This window comes from Eumetopias jubatus, unplaced genomic scaffold, assembly GCF_037043125.1.
Source record: "Eumetopias jubatus isolate StellerSeaLion01/CBP00866 unplaced genomic scaffold, mEumJub1_p1.0 scaffold_5, whole genome shotgun sequence".
NCBI classification, from domain to species: domain Eukaryota; kingdom Metazoa; phylum Chordata; class Mammalia; order Carnivora; family Otariidae; genus Eumetopias; species Eumetopias jubatus.
Genome location: NW_028274811.1, coordinates 26,122,788 through 26,140,936, shown reverse-complemented (window position 1 = coordinate 26,140,936; position 18,149 = coordinate 26,122,788). Strand labels below are relative to the sequence as shown.

Genomic DNA, 18,149 nt, shown 5'->3' with positions numbered 1-18,149 from the left:
TCCCTAACATGGCGAAAGGCATGTTGCAGAATGTAATTAAATTATGGATCTTGAGATGGGAAGATAATCCTGGATTCTCCAGGTGGGCTCAATGTAATCACAAGTGTCCTTAGAAGAGGGAGGCAGAGGAGATTTGACTACAGAAGAGGAGCAGCAGAGCAGGCAGGCGTGAGAAAGACCTGCTGGTTTTAAAGACAGAGGAAGGGGCCATGAGCCAAGGACCACAGGAAGCCTCAAGCAGCTGGAAGAGGCAATGAAATGAGTTTCCTCCAGAACCTCCAGTAGGAACACAGCCCTGTTAAAACTTTGATTTTAGGACTCTGACCTTCAGAGCTGTAAAATAATAATTTTAAAAAAATATTTTATTAATTTATTTGACAGAGAGAGAGAGTGCGTGAGCATACTTAGGGGAGGAGAGGCAGAGGGAGAGGGAGAAGCAGACTCCCCGCTGAGCAGGGAGCCCGACATGGGGCTCGATCCCAGAACCCTGGGATCATGACCTTAGCCAAAGGCAGACGCTTAACCGACTGAGCCACCCAGGCGCCCCTGTAAAATAATAAATTTGTGTTGTTTCAAGCCGCTAGGTTTGTGGTAATTTGTTACAGCAGCAAGAGGAAACTAACACACATTGGCTTCTGCGAAAAAGACAGGCAAGAGGTAAGGGGAGGTAGTTACCAGTCAAAGGTCACTGTGTTATCCAGGCAAGAGATGTGACAGCCTGAATCACAACAATGGTGGCAGTGGGGGTGGAGAGGAGTTGAAGGACCCCGGGTGGGGCGGGGGGGGGGGGCGGCGGGCAGTTGGCTAGTCAAAGGTCTTGCTACAACCTGGCAAATGTTACTGGAATGCCACAACAGGCTTCTGTTAGGCTCAGGACCTGGTTAACCGGCCCTGGGCAGAGCCCAGCACCCTTGTAAAAGAAGGAAGCTTGCACCAGGGCTGTAAGACCTTTCTCTGAAAGAGACAGCATTTAGCCACTCAAGAGGGACCTGCCTACACCATTCCCACAATGGAATCCAGGGGTTTCCAGGAACCAGCTCTAAGAAGCAACATCCTAGGCATTTCTAGAAGGCAAAAGGTAGCAATTGTTTCTGCCAAGCATTAGGCCTTCCAGTGAACTTTTTTTTTTCTGCCCAACAGAGATTCTGTAATCCTGGAAAGAAGGAATCCAAATTTAAATATATGTACCTCCAACCCAGGTGATGAAGAACCATGATTATATCTCACATATAGAAATTTCATGGCCAAAATGGTGCAGGAAATATATATATATATATATATTTCTAATTTAAATACATGAAGTATGTATTATATGTTGGGAGTATATACTTTATATATTGAAATTAGAAAAATATAAATATTTGTATATACAGATATAAATAAAGCAAATGGGGTAAAATGTTAATAGGTGAATCTGGGTAAAGATTCTTTTTACTACTTTTGCTTTTTAACTGTTCTTTTTACTACTGGATATTCTTTTTCTTATTTTTATTTTTGCCACTTTTCTGTAAGTTTGAAATTATTTCCAAATAAAAATTGAAGAAGCAAAAAAAAAAAATTTATGGCCAGTAGAATAATGTGGAAATTACAGGAAAAGAATAAATGAGAAACTAGGAGACCCCCTTTCATCAGCCACTCTACTCCTACTTAATGATCCAAACCCATTGAAAAAAGAGGGTTCCTGATGCGAGCCTGCCTAATAAGACTGTTGAGAAGAAAAGGCAATAAAAATGATTTCAAACAGTTTTGTATATACTCCTCTGTTTTACTCCAAAAGTATAGATATACACCCACCAAGACCAAGTATCTTGGAGTGTACTGAGAGGTGACAAGGAAGTCTTGAGGGCATTATTCCCCTTTGGCTCTGCAGCAGGCTATGGGGATCTAACTGGATTCCAGGAGCTTGTAAGGACTCAAGATCGCCTACAGATGGCGAAATGCCAAGCAGTCCTGTTAGAGTTGGAACAGCTTAATTAAAAAATAGATATATGTAAAAAATATATATATATAGATATATGTATACATTGTTTTTCTGGTAACAAAGTGATAGATGTTTATTAAAGGAAAACACAAAAATCTGTAGTCCAACCATCCAGACATAACTTATTTGGAATTATTTTTTCTACTCCTTTTTCCAATAATTTTAGTGTGTGTGTATATATATATACGCACACATATATATAAAACAAATATATACATAGTCTTATATATAACAAATATATTTATATATATAGTTTCTTTTTAACAATAATGGGATACTGTATATATTTTTCTTTTGCAACCAGTTTTGTTTTACCTAACAGTTTATAATTTTCCATGTCATTAAATATACTTCTTTAATAGCTGACAGTACCGTATCATAGGAAGATATCAAATTCATTTAACCAATGCCCTATTGCTGGACACCCGAGTGGTTTCTAACTTTCTGATAGCAGAAGTCTCACTGAGAGGAACAGCTTTATATATAAGAATGCCACCCCCATTTAAAATCTGTATCTGAAGCTCTGATAATTCTTAGGGTCATGTTCCACACATTTCAGTTATCCATACATCACCATAACTATTTCACCATAATTAAATACCATCTGTCCTATACTTAGCCTTTCTCTTTAAACCAATTCATTTCTGTCCTTAAATAAATGAGTCTTTTTTTTTTTTTAGATTTTATTTATTTATTTGACAGAGAGACACAGCGAGAGAGGGAACACAAGCAGGGGGAGTGGGGGAGGGAGAAGCAGGCTTCCCGCTGAGCAGGGAGCCCGATGTGGGGCTCCATCCCAGGACCCTGGGATCATGACCTGAGCCAAAGGCAGACGCCTAACCACCTGAGCCACCCAGGAGCCCCGAAATAAATGAGTCTTAAAAGCAAACTTTGTTTACTATTATAAATGGAAAACAAGCATCTTATGTAATAAAGAAAGGCAATCATAAAGACAAATACAATGGAAAACAAAACAATGCTGTAAAAATGGAATTAAGATATGGCTATTCCTTTGCTCATTCTTTTATATCAAAAGGGAGATTGGAAAGGTGTAGAGAGGTGTTAAAGGCATACCAGCTCCAAACTGACAGCTTTCTCCTTCCTTTGATCAGAAGACTGAAAGGGAATTGACAGGAATGACTTTCTCACTATGTGAATCAGTGTTAGACAATGCCACAGATGTGTTCTACCCTGCATCACTTAAAGTCACTTCGCATAGAAAAAATGTCTTTTTTTTTTTTAAAGATTTTATTTATCTATTTGAGAGAAGAATCGAGCCCAAGCCGGGGGGCAGGGCAGCGGCAGGGGGAGAGAGAGAGAGCAGCAGACTCCTTGCTGAGCAGGGAGCATAACACGGGGCTCCATTCCAGGACCCTGGGATCATGACCCGAGCTGAAACCATCCAGGAGCCTGGAAACATGTCTTAAGATATAGTCCTGGAAGTAGAATTTTTGAGATAAAAAGCTTTAAAAAGCTTTTGATAGGGAGCCCTGGCTGGCTCAGTCAGAAGAGCCTGAGACTCTTGATCTCGGGGTTGTGAGTTTGAGCCCCACGCTGGTTGTAGAGATTACTCAAAAATAAAATCTTTAAGGGCGCATGGGTGGCTCAGTCAGTTAAGCTTTGGGCTCTTGATTTTGGCTCAGGTCCTGGGATTGAGCCGTGTGTCTGGATCCGTGCTCAGTGGGGAGTCTGCTTGAGGATTTCTCTCCCTCTCTCTCTGCCCTTCTCCCTGCTCAGGTGTACTTGCTCTCTCTCTCTCTCTAATAAATAAATCTTAAAAAAATTTTTTTTAATAAAATCTTAAAAAAATAAAGTAAAAAAAAAAAGCTTTTGATAAACACATCCTAGTTTTACCATAGTTTCCTGAGAGTACCGATTTTACTTCACCCTCAAATAGTTAAGTATTATAAAGTAAATGTTAAAATGTTAAGCTTTTCAGCATAAGATATTCAGCAGCTGAATTTTCAAAGCGATTTTCATATTTCTTTAGCCAGTCTCTGACCCTGGGGCAGGGCGATTACATGAACCTTCAGTTAGTGGTAAGTTTACACAAACTGATATTGCTCTTGGTTTAACCAAGCTAAAGTAAACTCAGTAAAACACGAGGAAGTGACTAGCACTTGCAAATACTTCAGAATGTTTCTGTGCCAGCACAGGTCAAATGAGGATCAGAACTGCATGGATTCCAAAGTAGACTTGTGAGAAATAAGGAAGCCAGGAAGCATTACTCATGACACACCAATCACTATAAATATTCAGAAAGTCAATGAAAACTCTAAAAGAAGCGTATGTGTGAGCTTTCCTATCCTGGTATGGTAGGCAACTGCACAAATAGGTTATGGATTAATGCAATTGTTAACAAAAGATTTCTAAGTAGAAAAACAAAAGTGTATTTTGAAGCATGAAGAATTAATAACAATAGGAAACTTCCAGATTATAATTCCTAGGCAGACACTTATGTGTGTATGTGCCTATGAGGGAAAGTGGGAGAGAAGAGAATTAAAAACATACTAAAAAGCTTCTTGGGGTGCCTGGGTGGCTCAGTCAGTTAACCGTCTGCCTTCAGCTCGGGTCATGATCCTGGGGTCCTTGGATTGAGTCCCGCATCTGGCTACCTGTTCGACAGGGAGTCTGTTTCTCCCTCTCCCTCTGCCCCTCCTCTGGCTTGTGTTTGCTCTCTCTCTCTCAAATAAATAAATAAAATCTTAAAAAAAGTTCCTTATGTTTGGGAGGATGTTAGAGATTCTGATTAATTTTTGGTATTTATAGGAAATGTTTAAGAAATTTAAGAGGGCTCCTCATAAGATATAGAATTCCAAGTCACTAAATAAAAAGAAGGAAGGAAGGAATGGAAATAGACACCTTGATTAATACAGAAGAAGTCATAAGAAAAAAAGAAAAGGAAGAACTCATGATCAGTATTTGGCAAAACAAGGTGCCAGAAATAAGGCCACACTTATCAGTGATCAAAATAAATATGAATCAATTAAATTCCACTATTAAAAAAAATAAGACTTTCAACCTAATTGCCCATCAGTGGAAAACAGATAAATAAATTATGATAGGCCATTTTAATGGATGTGTGTGTATGCCAGAGAAAGAGATCCATGACTTACATAGTTTAAAAAAGTTGTAGGCAAAAGCAAAAGCAGAGAAAAGGGTCCAGGAAAACACCAATTTGGTAATGGTGGTTGCCTATAAAGAGTGAGATTATAAGAGACAGGAGTGGGCTTTCCTATCTCACTTTACAAGTGTCTACATTGTTTGAAACTTTTACAAATAGTGTGTAACCAAAGAAACAAGAAGAAATGAAATAATAAGTATAAGGGCAGAATCACTGAAACAGAAGACATAGAGGACTAAAAACAAAGGTGATTAACAAAACCCAAAGTATTTCTTTGAATTTTTTTAATTTTAATTTTAATTTATTTTAAAATTAAGTTTTTTTAATTTCATTTTAAGTTTTTTATTTTAATTCCAGTATAGTTAATATACACCATTATATTAGTTTCAGGTATACAATATAGTGATTCAATAATTGTATACATCATTCATTACTCAGTGCTCATGATGATCGAGTTATTTCTTTGAACACAGGGAGACTGAACAAGAATGACTGACAGAAGATGGAAAGAAAAGACTAAAGAAGAAAAAGAGGAAATGACAAATATAGCCAACATTTAAAAACTTATAAAAGAATAATATGATATTATTCTATATAACTATAAATAACTATATAACTATAAATAACCATATGACAATACATTTTGAAAACACATAAGAAATCAATAAATTTCTAGAAAAATTGCCAAAATTGGCACAAAAATGATAGCAAACGTGAACAGCCATTTAAAGTAATTTAAGACACTTCTTCCCCATAAAGTCTCAGTTCCAGAAGGTTTTACAAGAGCATTCTACTAACTTCCAAGGAACAGACAATCTTTACTTAAATGTGTTACTTTAGAAAATAAAAAAAGAGGAAACATTGCCCAACCTAAAGTTACAATAATTTTGAAATTTGGAATATGGACTGTCTAAAAAAAGAAAAATACAGGCCAGTTTAACTTCTAAATATGGATGCCAAACACCTAAATAAAATATTATCTAATCAAATCCAAAAAAGTATTAAGACTATGTCATGATAAAGTAATAAATAATGATTCAAAGTCAGCAGACCTCTCAAGGTAATTCACTACATTAATGGATTATGGAAGAAGTTACTACTGCCCACCATCTCTCTGTTCTCTTTTTCCTCCTGGGAATGCCATTAAACTTCCCAGCCACCATGGGCACCTGGGTGGCTCAGTCGGTCATGTGTCTGCCTGCCTTCAGCTCAGGTCATGATCCCGGAGTCTCGGGACTGAGCCCCACATCAGGCTCCCTGCTCAGTGAGGAGTCTGCTTCTCCCTCTCCCTCTGCTCCTCCCCCCACTCATGTTCTCTCTCTCACTCACTCTCTCTCTCAAATAAATAAATAAAATTAAAAAAAAAAAGAAAACCACAAAACTTCCAGCCACCTTACAATAGGTGGGATAATGTGACTAGTCCCTATCTATGGAATCTGAGGAGCAGTGATCTGTGTCATCTCTGGCCATCATGGAGAATCCGATGAAGGACCTAGGTCCAAGGAGATGGGGAAGCAACTGGTGAGAAAGAGCCTGGGTTCCTGAACAACTAAGTAAGTGCTATCTCACCAACATCCCTGGACTGTGTCAAGAGTGATAAATACGTAGCATTCCTTGTGTAAGCCACTGAAATGTTGGGATGTTACAACAGCTAAGATTATACACCCTAATAATACAAGGCAAATTGGGATGGGGGAAACAGCAGGTACAGAGAGAGCATTTGACAAAGTTCAATACTAATTCGTCTTAAAAACAGAAACAAAAATAAAAAACACAAAACCTAGGTCTTAAAGAAGCAGGATTAAGAGACCAAGCCCCTGTCTTCCCCACCACTGTCTTTTCTTCACAGCTTGATTATTAATTGGTTTAGCCACCACATGTGATACACTTTCTTACAAATTTTTTTCATTAGGAAGTAATGCATGGATTTTATCTATCTTCCTTGGTACCTAAGATCCTAAGGAAAAGGCCTTCCTTTCCTTAACAAAGACTATCATCTACAAACCTATAGCTAACATCATACTTAACAGAACACTATATTCTCTTTAAGGAATGGAACAAGACAAGGATGCAGCTATTCCCACCACCATGTAACAGAATTATAGAAAAAGTAGCCACTACTAGAAATAATAAAAAGTAAAACAAAGTATAAAATTAGAAGGAAAGAGACAAATGTCAGTGTTTGCAACTGGTACAATTATTTCACATAGAACTCTCAGAAAAATCCACAGAAAAACCATTAGAATTAATAGGAGTTCAAAAAGGTAGTTAGAAATGAAACCAACCTAAAAACAACTGATTGCATTTCTCCTCCCAACAGTAACCAATCAGCGAGAGAGAGGAGATATGTAACAGTCTAACCAGCAACAATGTGACAAAATAAGAAACCACATATTAGTAATATTATTGAAGCTAGGAATTATCTTAATAAAAAATGCAAGACACTTGTGGAGAAAATCTGAAAAACTCGGGGCGCCTGGGTGGCTCAGTTGGTTAAGCGACTGCCTTCGGCTCAGGTCGTGATCCTGGAGTCCCGGGATCGAGTCCCACATCGGGCTCCCTGCTCAGCAGGGAGTCTGCTTCTCCCTCTGACCCTCTTCCCTCTCATGCTCTCTATCTCTCGTTCTCTCTCTCTCAAATAAATAAATAAAATCTTTAAAAAAAGAAAATCTGAAAAACTCTATTAAAGTACATCTGAGTGAAAACATGAGTGAATGGAGAGAACAGACCATATTCAGGGGTGAGATGATTTGACATTAAAAGGTATCAATTCCTCCCAGATCAACCTATGATTTTAATTAATTTCCAATCAAAACTTCACGAAGACTTCTGTGAACTTTACAGACAGATTTAAAAATGTTTATCGAAGAACAAATCCATGAAAAGATAAGAACAGGTTTGAAAAAAAAGGTAGATATTAAGACATATTACAAAGCCATAATAAAAACAAAATCCAGTTGGATTAAAGATGTAAAGGGAGAAGAAGAAAAGATAAAGTTAGTAGGAGAAAATATAGAAAAAAATTATGATCTTCAGGTAGGTGAGGATTTCTTAAATAAGATGCAAATAGCATAAGCTAAAAGGAGAAAAATGATGGATATGACTACAGAAAATTTAAAGATTTATGTTTAAAAAAAAAGTAGACCATAGACCTAATGTAAGCTACAAATCTCTTAGATGAAAACATAAGAGTGACTCTCCATAACCCTGAGTTAGGCAAGGATTTGTTAGATATGACACCAAAAACACAAGAGGTAAGACAGAAGATTGACCAGTTGGACGTCAACAAAATTGAAAAAATTTTTGCCTCAAAGAACACCATTAAGAAAGTGAAAATACAAGTCACAGAGAAGGGGAAACTATTTGCAACTCATATATCTAATAAAAGGACATCTAAATATATACATAAATTTATATATATAAATATATATAAAGAACCATTACAATTCAATAATAAAAGACAACAATTTAAAAAAATAGTTCTGGATAGATATTTCTCTAGAGAAGATACACAAATGGCTAATAAGCACATGAAAATATGTTCAACATCATTAACCATCAGGGACGTGCGAATCAAAACCACCATGTGCTACAACTTTGTACCTGCTAGGGTGGGATGGCTCTAACCCAAATGACTGGCAACACGCCACGGTGAGGACAGGAAGAAAATGAAACCATCATGCACGGCTGGTAAGACTGGAAAATGTCGCAGCTGCTTTGGAAAACAGTTTGGGAGTTCCTCAAAAGTTTAAACATCGAGATACTATATGATCCAGTCATTCCACTTCTAGGTATATATCCCAGAGAAATGAAAATATATGTTCACTCAGAAGTTGTACATGAATGTACACAGAAGCATTATTCATAATGGCCGAAAAGTAGAAACAACCTAAACGTGCATCAACTGACGAATGGATAAACAAAATGTGGTATACCCACGTGATAGAATATTATCGGGCATTAACAAGGAACAAACTACTGATATATGCTGTAATGTGGATAAACCTACAAAACACTATGCTAAGTGAAAGAAACCAGGCACAACAAACACATACTGTATCATCCCATTTGTATGAGATGTCCAGAAGCAGGCAAATGCAGAGACAGGAAGTAGATTAGTATTTGCCCAGGGCAGGGGAGGGGCATATTGAGGGAAAAGTGGAGAGTGACTGCTAATGGAGTAATAAAAATATTCTAAAATTAGATTATGGCGATAGTTGCACACTCCGGAAATAGACTACAAACCACTGAATTGTATAATTTAAATGGGTGAATTTTATGGTATATAAATTTAGTTATTTTTATTTACTTTAGTTATATTTATTTAATTTAGTTATATTTACTTACTTTAATAATAAAGTTATTAGTAATAATAAAAAGGAGACCATAAATGAGGTTAACAGACAGGTGACAAGATTAGGGGAAGACTTAAAACATTCACATCTGACACAGAACTAACATTTTAACATGTAAGGTTGCCAATAAGGAACAAAATGCAAACCACATATAGAAAAATATCAGAAATCTGAAAGAAAAGAGGGGCAGATTAGATGGATAGATGGGTGAGCAGTTCACCAATGGCAAAACAATATGATGAGATGCTCAATTAAAACAGAAATGGAGTACTGCTTTAACCTACCAGTTTGGACCGAAATTCATAAATAAGCTAACAGTAAGTTCCAGTAGATGTTGGAAAAGGGACCCTTGATGCACGCCTAGTGGGAGGAAACTGAAGAAGTCATTCTGCAGCACAAAGTAGCAGTTTTTAGTAAAAGACATCCCGCAAGTATCCTAGAACCAGTAATCTCATACCTATCTCAAAAAAAATTCTTGCACAAGACACAGGGAGACACCCAGAAGGATGTTTGGTGCAGCACTGTTTGTGCAAGCAAGGAGTCACAGGCCACCTCATGTCTATTCCCAGGAGGCTGGTTAAGTACTTGTGGTGTATACTTTCCATACAAAACTATGAAACAGCCAGGAGTAATAAATCAGACTCACATATAGCAATATGGTTTGACTCAAAAACATAATGTAGGGAGGAAAAGAAATAGTAAGAGATTTATAGCATGAAAGTTTTTTCTTTTTTTGAAAATTTTGTTTATTTATTCGAGAGAGAGAGCGTGAGAGAGCATGAGCGGGATTAGGGGCAGAGGGAGAGAGGGAAGCAGACTCCCTGCTGAGCAGGGCTTGACTCCCAGGACCCTGAGATCATGACCTGAGCCAAAGGCAGATGCTCAACTGACTGAGCTACTCAGGCGCTGCTATTTTTTTTGTTTATTTGTGAGAGAGAGAGAGCAGGAGCAGGGGGAGTGGCAGGCAGAGGGAGAGGGAGAAACAGGCTCCCCGTGGAGCATGGAGACTGATGCGGGGCCCCAACCAAGCACCCTGAGATCATGACCTAAGCGAAAGGCGGACATCTAACCTTAACCGACTGAGCCACCCAGGCGCCCTTAGCCTGAAAGTATTTATTTAGATAAGTGCATCAAAAGCAAAACATGACATAGGTTTCAAAGATACACATGCTCTAAGAAGATAAAAGGAAAGGGAGTTCGGAAGAACAAATACAACAGCATGGAGGCGTGTTCGTGTGTGCACGGGGAGGAGGGTGCTGACCGAGAACTGGAGTATAAAGGGAGGAAATAACAACATGAAATAACATGAGAGACTCTAGATGGAGCAAGGATTAGTGTGCCATGAACTAAAGTGTGTGAGCAATTAAATTTGGTAGACCTCAGATACTAAGGAAAACACACAAAGTCCCATGCATTACTTTTTAGTGAAAAATATAAGAAAGTCCATCACATGCTGGCGGCTAAGTCAATGAATCATAAAGCTATGGAGCCAAGAAGGTAGGGGGGAAAGGCAGGGGCTTGCTTGGTCTTACGTTTTCTGGAACATGGAAGCAAGAACACAGGGTGGTAGAAATGCAGGGCAGGGTGTCTCCACTATGCCACCTCTTCTTCGCCCTGCAGACTGAAGCTAGGAGAGCAAGAGGAGAGAACCATCCACTACGGTTCAAATTTAGTTAAGAGGAGGAAGAGCGAAGAGGACATTAGGGAATTCAGCGGAGAAGGAAGAGCTCATTGAATCAAAGACTCTGATTTTTCTGGCTCATGGTAAAGGCAGTATTTTCTAAAAGCAATGAATACTCAACACAGCCCTGGAAGCAGGGCAGAGGAGGGACTCCGTGTTTTAAAAAATAGGATCTTACGTCATCGTTTGTCAAATTCAGATGGCAATTTTCCAAAGTTAAGATCAATGGAGTTTTGTTTCAGTAATGGGCCGCACGATCAGATCCGTGTGATTAGGCTGAATTCATTTTTATTGAGACAAAAGTTGATTAAAAGGGGGTTCTTGGTATTGGCTACAAAGAGTGTCATCACTCAAATGGAAGTCAAGTGCCTGCAGATTAGTCCCTTTACTTCCAACACTTAGTGCCTTCTACCCTGTATGCTCACCCCACGCCACTGGCCATGCGGGTAACTTGTGTGTGTGTAGCTATAGATATAAAAGAGAGAGAGATGGAGATTTTTTTTTCCTTGCCAGGGGTTGGCTCCACAGCCGAGGGGAGCCCAATTCTCGATACCACGATCGAATTAATGTATATGTGACCAACGGCCAAGACCAGAGCACTTATGTTTCACCCTTCTGCGGGCAGATGCAGCCGACTGGAAGTTTCCTGGTCTGGGAAGGACGCGGTCCCCCGAGCGCACCCATTCCTGATGGTTTTCGCCAGCCCCGGGGGGTTGGAGTCTCTACGGAGTAAGCCCCTGTCTTCTCATGGGCAGGGCCTCGGGGAGGGGGCGACATCCTGGACTAGCTCATGTCCATGCCTGTGGCCAAGAGAGGCGGGCTGCAAGCTTGCCAGTTCAGGGAACGCTTGGAAGGCACCCCAGGGTCGCCCAAGTGTACCCTATCTGTAAAACGTAGGAAGGCAAACTACACGAGGCGTGGAGCCAAAATGGGGAAGAAGAGGAGTCTAAAAGGTAAGCAGGGGCAAATGATGAGTTCCTCCCAGCCGAGCTCAGGGGAGGCACTCTGCTCAGCATTTTCCATACGTTCTCCCACTTTGATTTTGACTGAAAGCCGGTCGGGGGTGGGGGACCGGTGGTGTCGTACCAAAAGGAAACGTGGGATGGGACCGGTGCACGACCGGCCTTGCCGCCGCGCGACCTCGGCCCCAGGCTGCCAGGCCCTTGGCGCGCTAGTCTGAGCTCCCCCGGCTCTTCAGCCGGGCCGTGCAGGCCCCCGCGGTGCCGGGTCCCAGCGCCCCTCCCCCCCCCAGTCCCGCAGCAGGAGCCCCCAGCCCGGCCGGCTCCGCGTCACGGGGCCTCCTGGCGTCCCGCCCGCCCGGTCCGCAAGGCGGAGCTCGCGAGGCGGCCGTCGAGGGGCCGCGCTTACCTCCTCTGGTGCGGGCGGCGGCCCCAGCTCGCAGGCTCCACGCCGACCGCCGCCGCTCTCCTCGCCCCTCTCTTCGACGGCTGCTGCGCGGGCCCGGGCCACGGCCACGGTCACTTTCATTTTCCTCAACGAGGGCGGCAGGAAAGCGAAAGCGAAAACGGCCGAGAGGCGGGCCCGGGCCGAGCGCGGTGAATGCGGAGCGCGGGCTGGCAGCCAGAGGCGGGGGCTCGGGCCTCGGGCCTGCACGCGGGCGGCTGGCCGGAGCCCCGTGCACTCGAGGGGCCGCCAGCGAGCCCGGTGCACACACCTCCGCGGCGCGGGGCCCCGGGCCGGTGCCGGGCAGGAGGGCGGGCAGCCCCCGCCGCAAGGGGAGAGGCCCCGCAGCGCGCCCTCGTTCCGGCCCCGCAGCGCGCCCTCGTTCGGCCCCGCAGCGCGCCTCGGCCCGTGGGGGCCGCTTCCTCCGCCAGCCCCTTAGTCAGCGCCTGCTCAGGCCTCGGGGCTGACGGCGGACGTGCCGGCAGCGCTTCGTGGGTTGCTGGCCTCAGGAGACTGGTCTGGCCTGGGCGGCCCGGAACGAGCCTCTGAGGGGTCCCGGGTTGGGGCGCTGAGCCAGCTGGGGCAGGTTTCGTTCGCAGATCCCCAGGGGTCGGCCGGTCCCCCAGGCCCAGGCATGTGCCCTGGACCCTCTGCCGAGCTGGCGGCCCCGTGGCTTCCAACAGCCTGGTCGCGACCATGAGGTACCAGGCTCTTCAAACTGGGTCCGCGGAGAAATCAAAAAGTCAGTGGTATCAATGAAATGGGGGACTTGTCATTTGATAAGAAAGAGTGAACAGCAAGCTTAGGATTTGGACTCCCTGCTCTAATTGATGCCCATCAATACCCGAGGATTTAGTGAGCCCGGGCCTGTCACTTAGTGGCTGTGTGATTTGGGGCGGAATCCCTTAGCCTTAGTTTCTTTGCTGGTAGGACGAGGATGGTAACCATACCTACCTCAAGGTTGTAGGAATTAAATGAAACGATATGAGGGAGAAAATACTTGGCATTTTCTGTTAAGCTCTAGGTGCGTTCTTTGAGGGCAGCAACCAAGTCATTGTTTTTCTGGATGCCTGACAGACATTCTCTAATGTCAGTTGATAAAATTGGAGATCCCCATGATAATAAGATAGTTTTCAAAGTTTAGGCTGTGTTCTCTTGATTTAGAAGGACCGAGGAGGCACTGCAGTCTTTTTGGAAGGCCCCTCACACCTCACCTGACGATTAGCCCCTGTGATGACGCCACTGGACCAGTTCTGTTAATTAGAGCGCTGCTACACCTGAAGTTTCAGGAAACACCCCACAGCTCTGCCCAGCATCAGTCACTGAGATCTGAAAATACTTCTGTAAGGAAGCATTTCTACTTGGAAAACACCGATAAGACTCCATACTCCAAACCAATTTGCCATGTGTGTGTTTGTTCACTTTTGTCATAGAACAGTCTGATAACTGGAACAGAAAAACAAAAGTAACTGTCTAATCTGGCAGTGTCACTTTGGTTTGCCTGTTTGAAATTCAGACACGTTCCCTGCGTGATGGAAGCCTTGATCTGTGACTGGTGTTGTGGCTAAGTGTAATTGTAGTGTTCCCTCAGAGCACCTGCGGAAGTGGGGCAGGCCAAATGGTGACCAGGGCCCATGTCTCCCCCTCCGGGAGATGACGCTTTTGGTCTGCAGCATGAAGGAAAAACAAAACAAAACAAAACAAAAAAATTATCAAGGGAAGCCTTGGAGCTAGCTCTTCCTTGTGATAGGACAATCATTCTTAATTCCATGAGAGCAAAGTAGAGGTAAATTTGAAAATCTGTTTCTGCATAAAAAGTATGTGTGGGAGATGAGAGTTAGGAAAAGAGAGGTAGAGATGCAAGATTTTAAAGCCACGTCTTGGTTACCTTTTATAGACGTTAACCCGTGTAACCCGAGAGGTGCCAGGAGGTAAAAGGCTAGCCTGTAGTCTATCATCTTGGTGATTTCCCATAGTCCAGATTTGGTCTTTGACCCATGGGACCCGAAATTCCATCTTTTCAATGTTCCAGTGTTGATTAAAAATCCACATTGTATAAAATCAGAAGGCGAACTTACTGATTTCATTCACTATTTGCTAAACTCTATGCTAAGTACGTTACATGCATTGCTTCCTTTAATTCTCCCTGTTATCATGCGGTATGTTGTGATCTTTTTTTCAGTTGGGGTAAAAAAAGATAAAGGGAATTCCCAAGGTTAGTATGTTCAGTATGTAAATGGTAGAGTCAGGGTTCAAATGAAGGCTGTCTGATACCCAAACCTGGAGCTTAACCATTACTGTTAGAAGCAAAACGGTCAGGAACATGAGACTCTTGAGGTTGGCTCGTGAGTGCACTCACTTCTTAAAACTGTACAATTTGGAACCTAATTGTCAGAAGGTGGCTTGACGAGCTCCAAGCCAGAATCAGAAGAGTGATTTATCGGACTTAAATGTTTACCGATATCAGCCTTGGGAAGCTTGGTGCATCTTCCTCCACACCAGAGGTCAAACAAGTTGCTGGGAGGATTGGGCACTCATTACTGCTGTCCTGGCCAACCCTTCTCCTGGGGCTGGTGGCTGGTGGACACTCTCTGTTACCTAGGTTCTCCTTATTAATGTACCAGGGCTGTCCCTCCTCAGATGAACAGATTTCTTTTTTAGATAGAGCCAGAACTTACTGAGTAACAGTACCATTGGGCCTTGTAGGTCCTGGGGTCCTTATTGCTCTTTAAGGAGGCATGTTGTATATCTTTGCTCTGATTGGTTTGATTTCTAATTTAACTTTCAAAGATCAACTTTGTATCCCAACTCTTTGGAGGCAACTCACTTTCTTTTCCTTCCTACCTCCCTGACCTTCTAACTCTAGAATAAAATCTTGTGCTTGTCAAGGAAGGCTCAAAAAATCCCAAGTCCAAGGCCAGAGCTCACAGATTTTACCATGGGCGAAGGGTGGGAGTAGACGGGTGGGGGGCGGGCGGTAGATCATGCTGCTGGAGAACAATATAAATAGAACTACAATTCACTGGTTAGAAAAGAAAACACTTGGAGTGTGACTCAAATAAAAAGGAAAAAAATATATCAAATACCCCTTTCAGATACTTCCTTTATTCAACAAATATTTTGTTGCAACTACAAAATGCAGCCACTCTGCTAATGCTTGAGATGCAGTAATGAGCAAAAATGGACATAGTCTCTACCATCAGGAAACACATTGTATAGTAAGGTAGTCAATCAGATAATTAGTCAAATACAGAATATCATCCTAAATGCTACAGAGTGCATTTAATTCACTATAAGATGAAATTACAAACGATTCAAAATTGTGTGAGGGTCAGAGAAGCCTTCCCTGAAGAAATGATATTTGAATTGGTAGCTAAGGAATGAGGGTTAGTTAACTGGGTAGAAGGGCTTGGGATTAGAGAAGAGATAATTGGTAGAGGGAACAATATGTGCAAGGGTCCTGAGGCAGCAAAGAACTTGGAGCATTTGGGGGGAACTGGAAGGGGGCTAGATTTGAACCATTATCTACCTGATGCTCAGAGGGTCAATGGAGCAGAGAGAGTAAGGACAACCCAAGTCCACAGAAGGCTGGAGAATAAGGCAAAGGTCACAACAGGCAGAGCCTTGAAGGTCGTGGTAAGGACTTAGATCCTTATCCTATGAGCTCTGATGTTGTTTAAGCAGATCTGACTTGTGTTTTAAAAAAGATGGCTCTGGGGCACCTGGCTGGCTCAGTCAGTAGAGCCTGTGACTCTTGATCTCAGAGTGATAAGTTTGAGACCCACATCAGGTGTAGAAATAACTTAAAAACAAAATCTTTAAAAAAAATTTTTTTTAAAGATAAAAAAGCTGCTCCTACATGTTGTGTGGTGAATAGATGGAAAGATGGTCATCAGTTAGGAGAAAGATGATGGTGGTAGTGGTGGAGGAGATAAGAAAAACAGACAGATGTGAGAGATATTTAGGAGGTGAAATGGTTAGGATCTTGCCAGTAGACTGGGTCTTAAAGATAAGGGAAAAGAAGATATCAGGCATGACTCCCAGATTGCATAATTGGATGAACGATTGTGGCAGACGTATAGCAACTCAGATCACTCTTCAAGAGAATCTTCTACAGAGAACAGAGCTGAGAGCCACCAGCTGCTGCCCCTTTCGATTTGCTGCAGCATACGGACAAGGCTGTGCACTCTCTGGCTGCTCCCAGACAATGAATGAACTCGGTGGGGGTACCAGAGCCAGGCTATTTCTGCCTCAGCTGGGACTCGTCTAATAGGCAATCAGTACTGTGGAGCTTCCCATCAGTGTGGTCAACAATTTCTCAGAACTAATCTGCAGTCTGAAGCTCTTCCTGCCCAGTTCTCTTCCCTTCCCTCTCCCTTTCCAGAGGGGACAGACATGCATTATGATCTGAGTCTCTCTCTGCCTATTCTAGCTCCTTCTCCCCTTTACCCTTCATGAGCATTTTCCTCAAGAAGCTCTTGCATGTTGAATTCCGTCTTGGCATGTGCTCAAAGAGGACCCGAACTGACACAGTACTGCCCTTCAGTGAGCTGGAGAATTTTGGGAGAGGATCACACTTTGCAGGGCTTTGATTCTACACATTTTGGGTGAGGCGTCAGGTGGGCAGGGAATCTCATGTCCACTTTCCCGCTCGTAAGATGTGTTTGTGCTTTACTGCTAAACTATCAACTATGTCCTCTGTGTGAGCTAGGGCCTGGTCTTCTTTGTAAAGTGTTTGTTCCATGGACAATCTCCAAACCTCAGTTTAGAACTCAAAACTAAAACTCTTTGCCTCTAGAAAAACACAACCTACCAATAGCAAAAATATCCTTTAACTTTCTTAAGGAGGAAGAAAAAGTAAACAAATAGAAAATGAGTGAGCAATTGTTCTTGAACAAAGAAAAGTAATTTTGCTTTGGGTGGCCTTGGTTTCCTGTGAAAAGGAGTAGTCTCTCATAAGCGTTCCTAAAGGAAAAGACTTACATATCTGGCAACACAGATGGAAATCTGTCTTTCTGTGGTGGAAAGAAGCTAGTACTCTAAAAGGCACTCTTGCTTTGATGTGTGTCTACCTGAGCAAGGTGTCCTTTGAGAGGCTGGCAGAGGATGGCCCTGTCATGAAGATTGCAGTCCCCAGGAGCCTGTCCAGGTGAATCACCCCTGAGAGGGCAGATATGTTCAAGTCCAGCAGTGGTTCATCCTCCTAAATCAGGCTTGGACACATATCCTGACGACTATTTGAATACTGACCTCTCTCATAAGTCAAACAACATTTCTTTCACTAGTTGCAGACCCCAGACAGCCCATACCCATCTCCCTGTGAAGTGTGGAGGCTGACAGTAGGTGAGTTTACAAGAAGTCTAGATCCCATTAGCCTGCTTGGACTAAAAAGAGAAAGGAGCATGTGTGGGCATCATGAAGGACGTTTTCCTGAGGGCTCTGGCTTTCATTAAGGGATGAATGAGTAAAAAGATTTCTCCCAAAGGTAGCTATAATTTCCCTGTTGGAACCAAACAGAACATAATAAGGAGTAATTATTTGTAGAGTTAATAATTGCCCTAGGGAGGTCCGGAGGGATAGCAATATTATTGTCAACACGAATTT

General features: G+C 42.4%; 1 protein-coding gene across 1 annotated transcript in view; it reads right to left on the bottom strand.

Annotated features, from left to right (window-relative positions):
- The window catches only part of LOC114209408 (uncharacterized), a 64,498-nt gene extending 51,255 nt beyond the window's left edge, over nucleotides 1-13,243 (bottom strand). Inside the window, exons 1-2 of the mRNA XM_028103446.2 lie at nucleotides 12,817-13,243; nucleotides 12,510-12,763 (exon numbers count right to left, since the gene is read on the bottom strand). Of these exons, the coding sequence (XP_027959247.2) occupies nucleotides 12,510-12,763; nucleotides 12,817-13,243 (681 nt within the window). The remainder of the gene's footprint in view (nucleotides 1-12,509; nucleotides 12,764-12,816) is intronic.
- Between the last annotated feature and the right edge of the window lie 4,906 nt (nucleotides 13,244-18,149).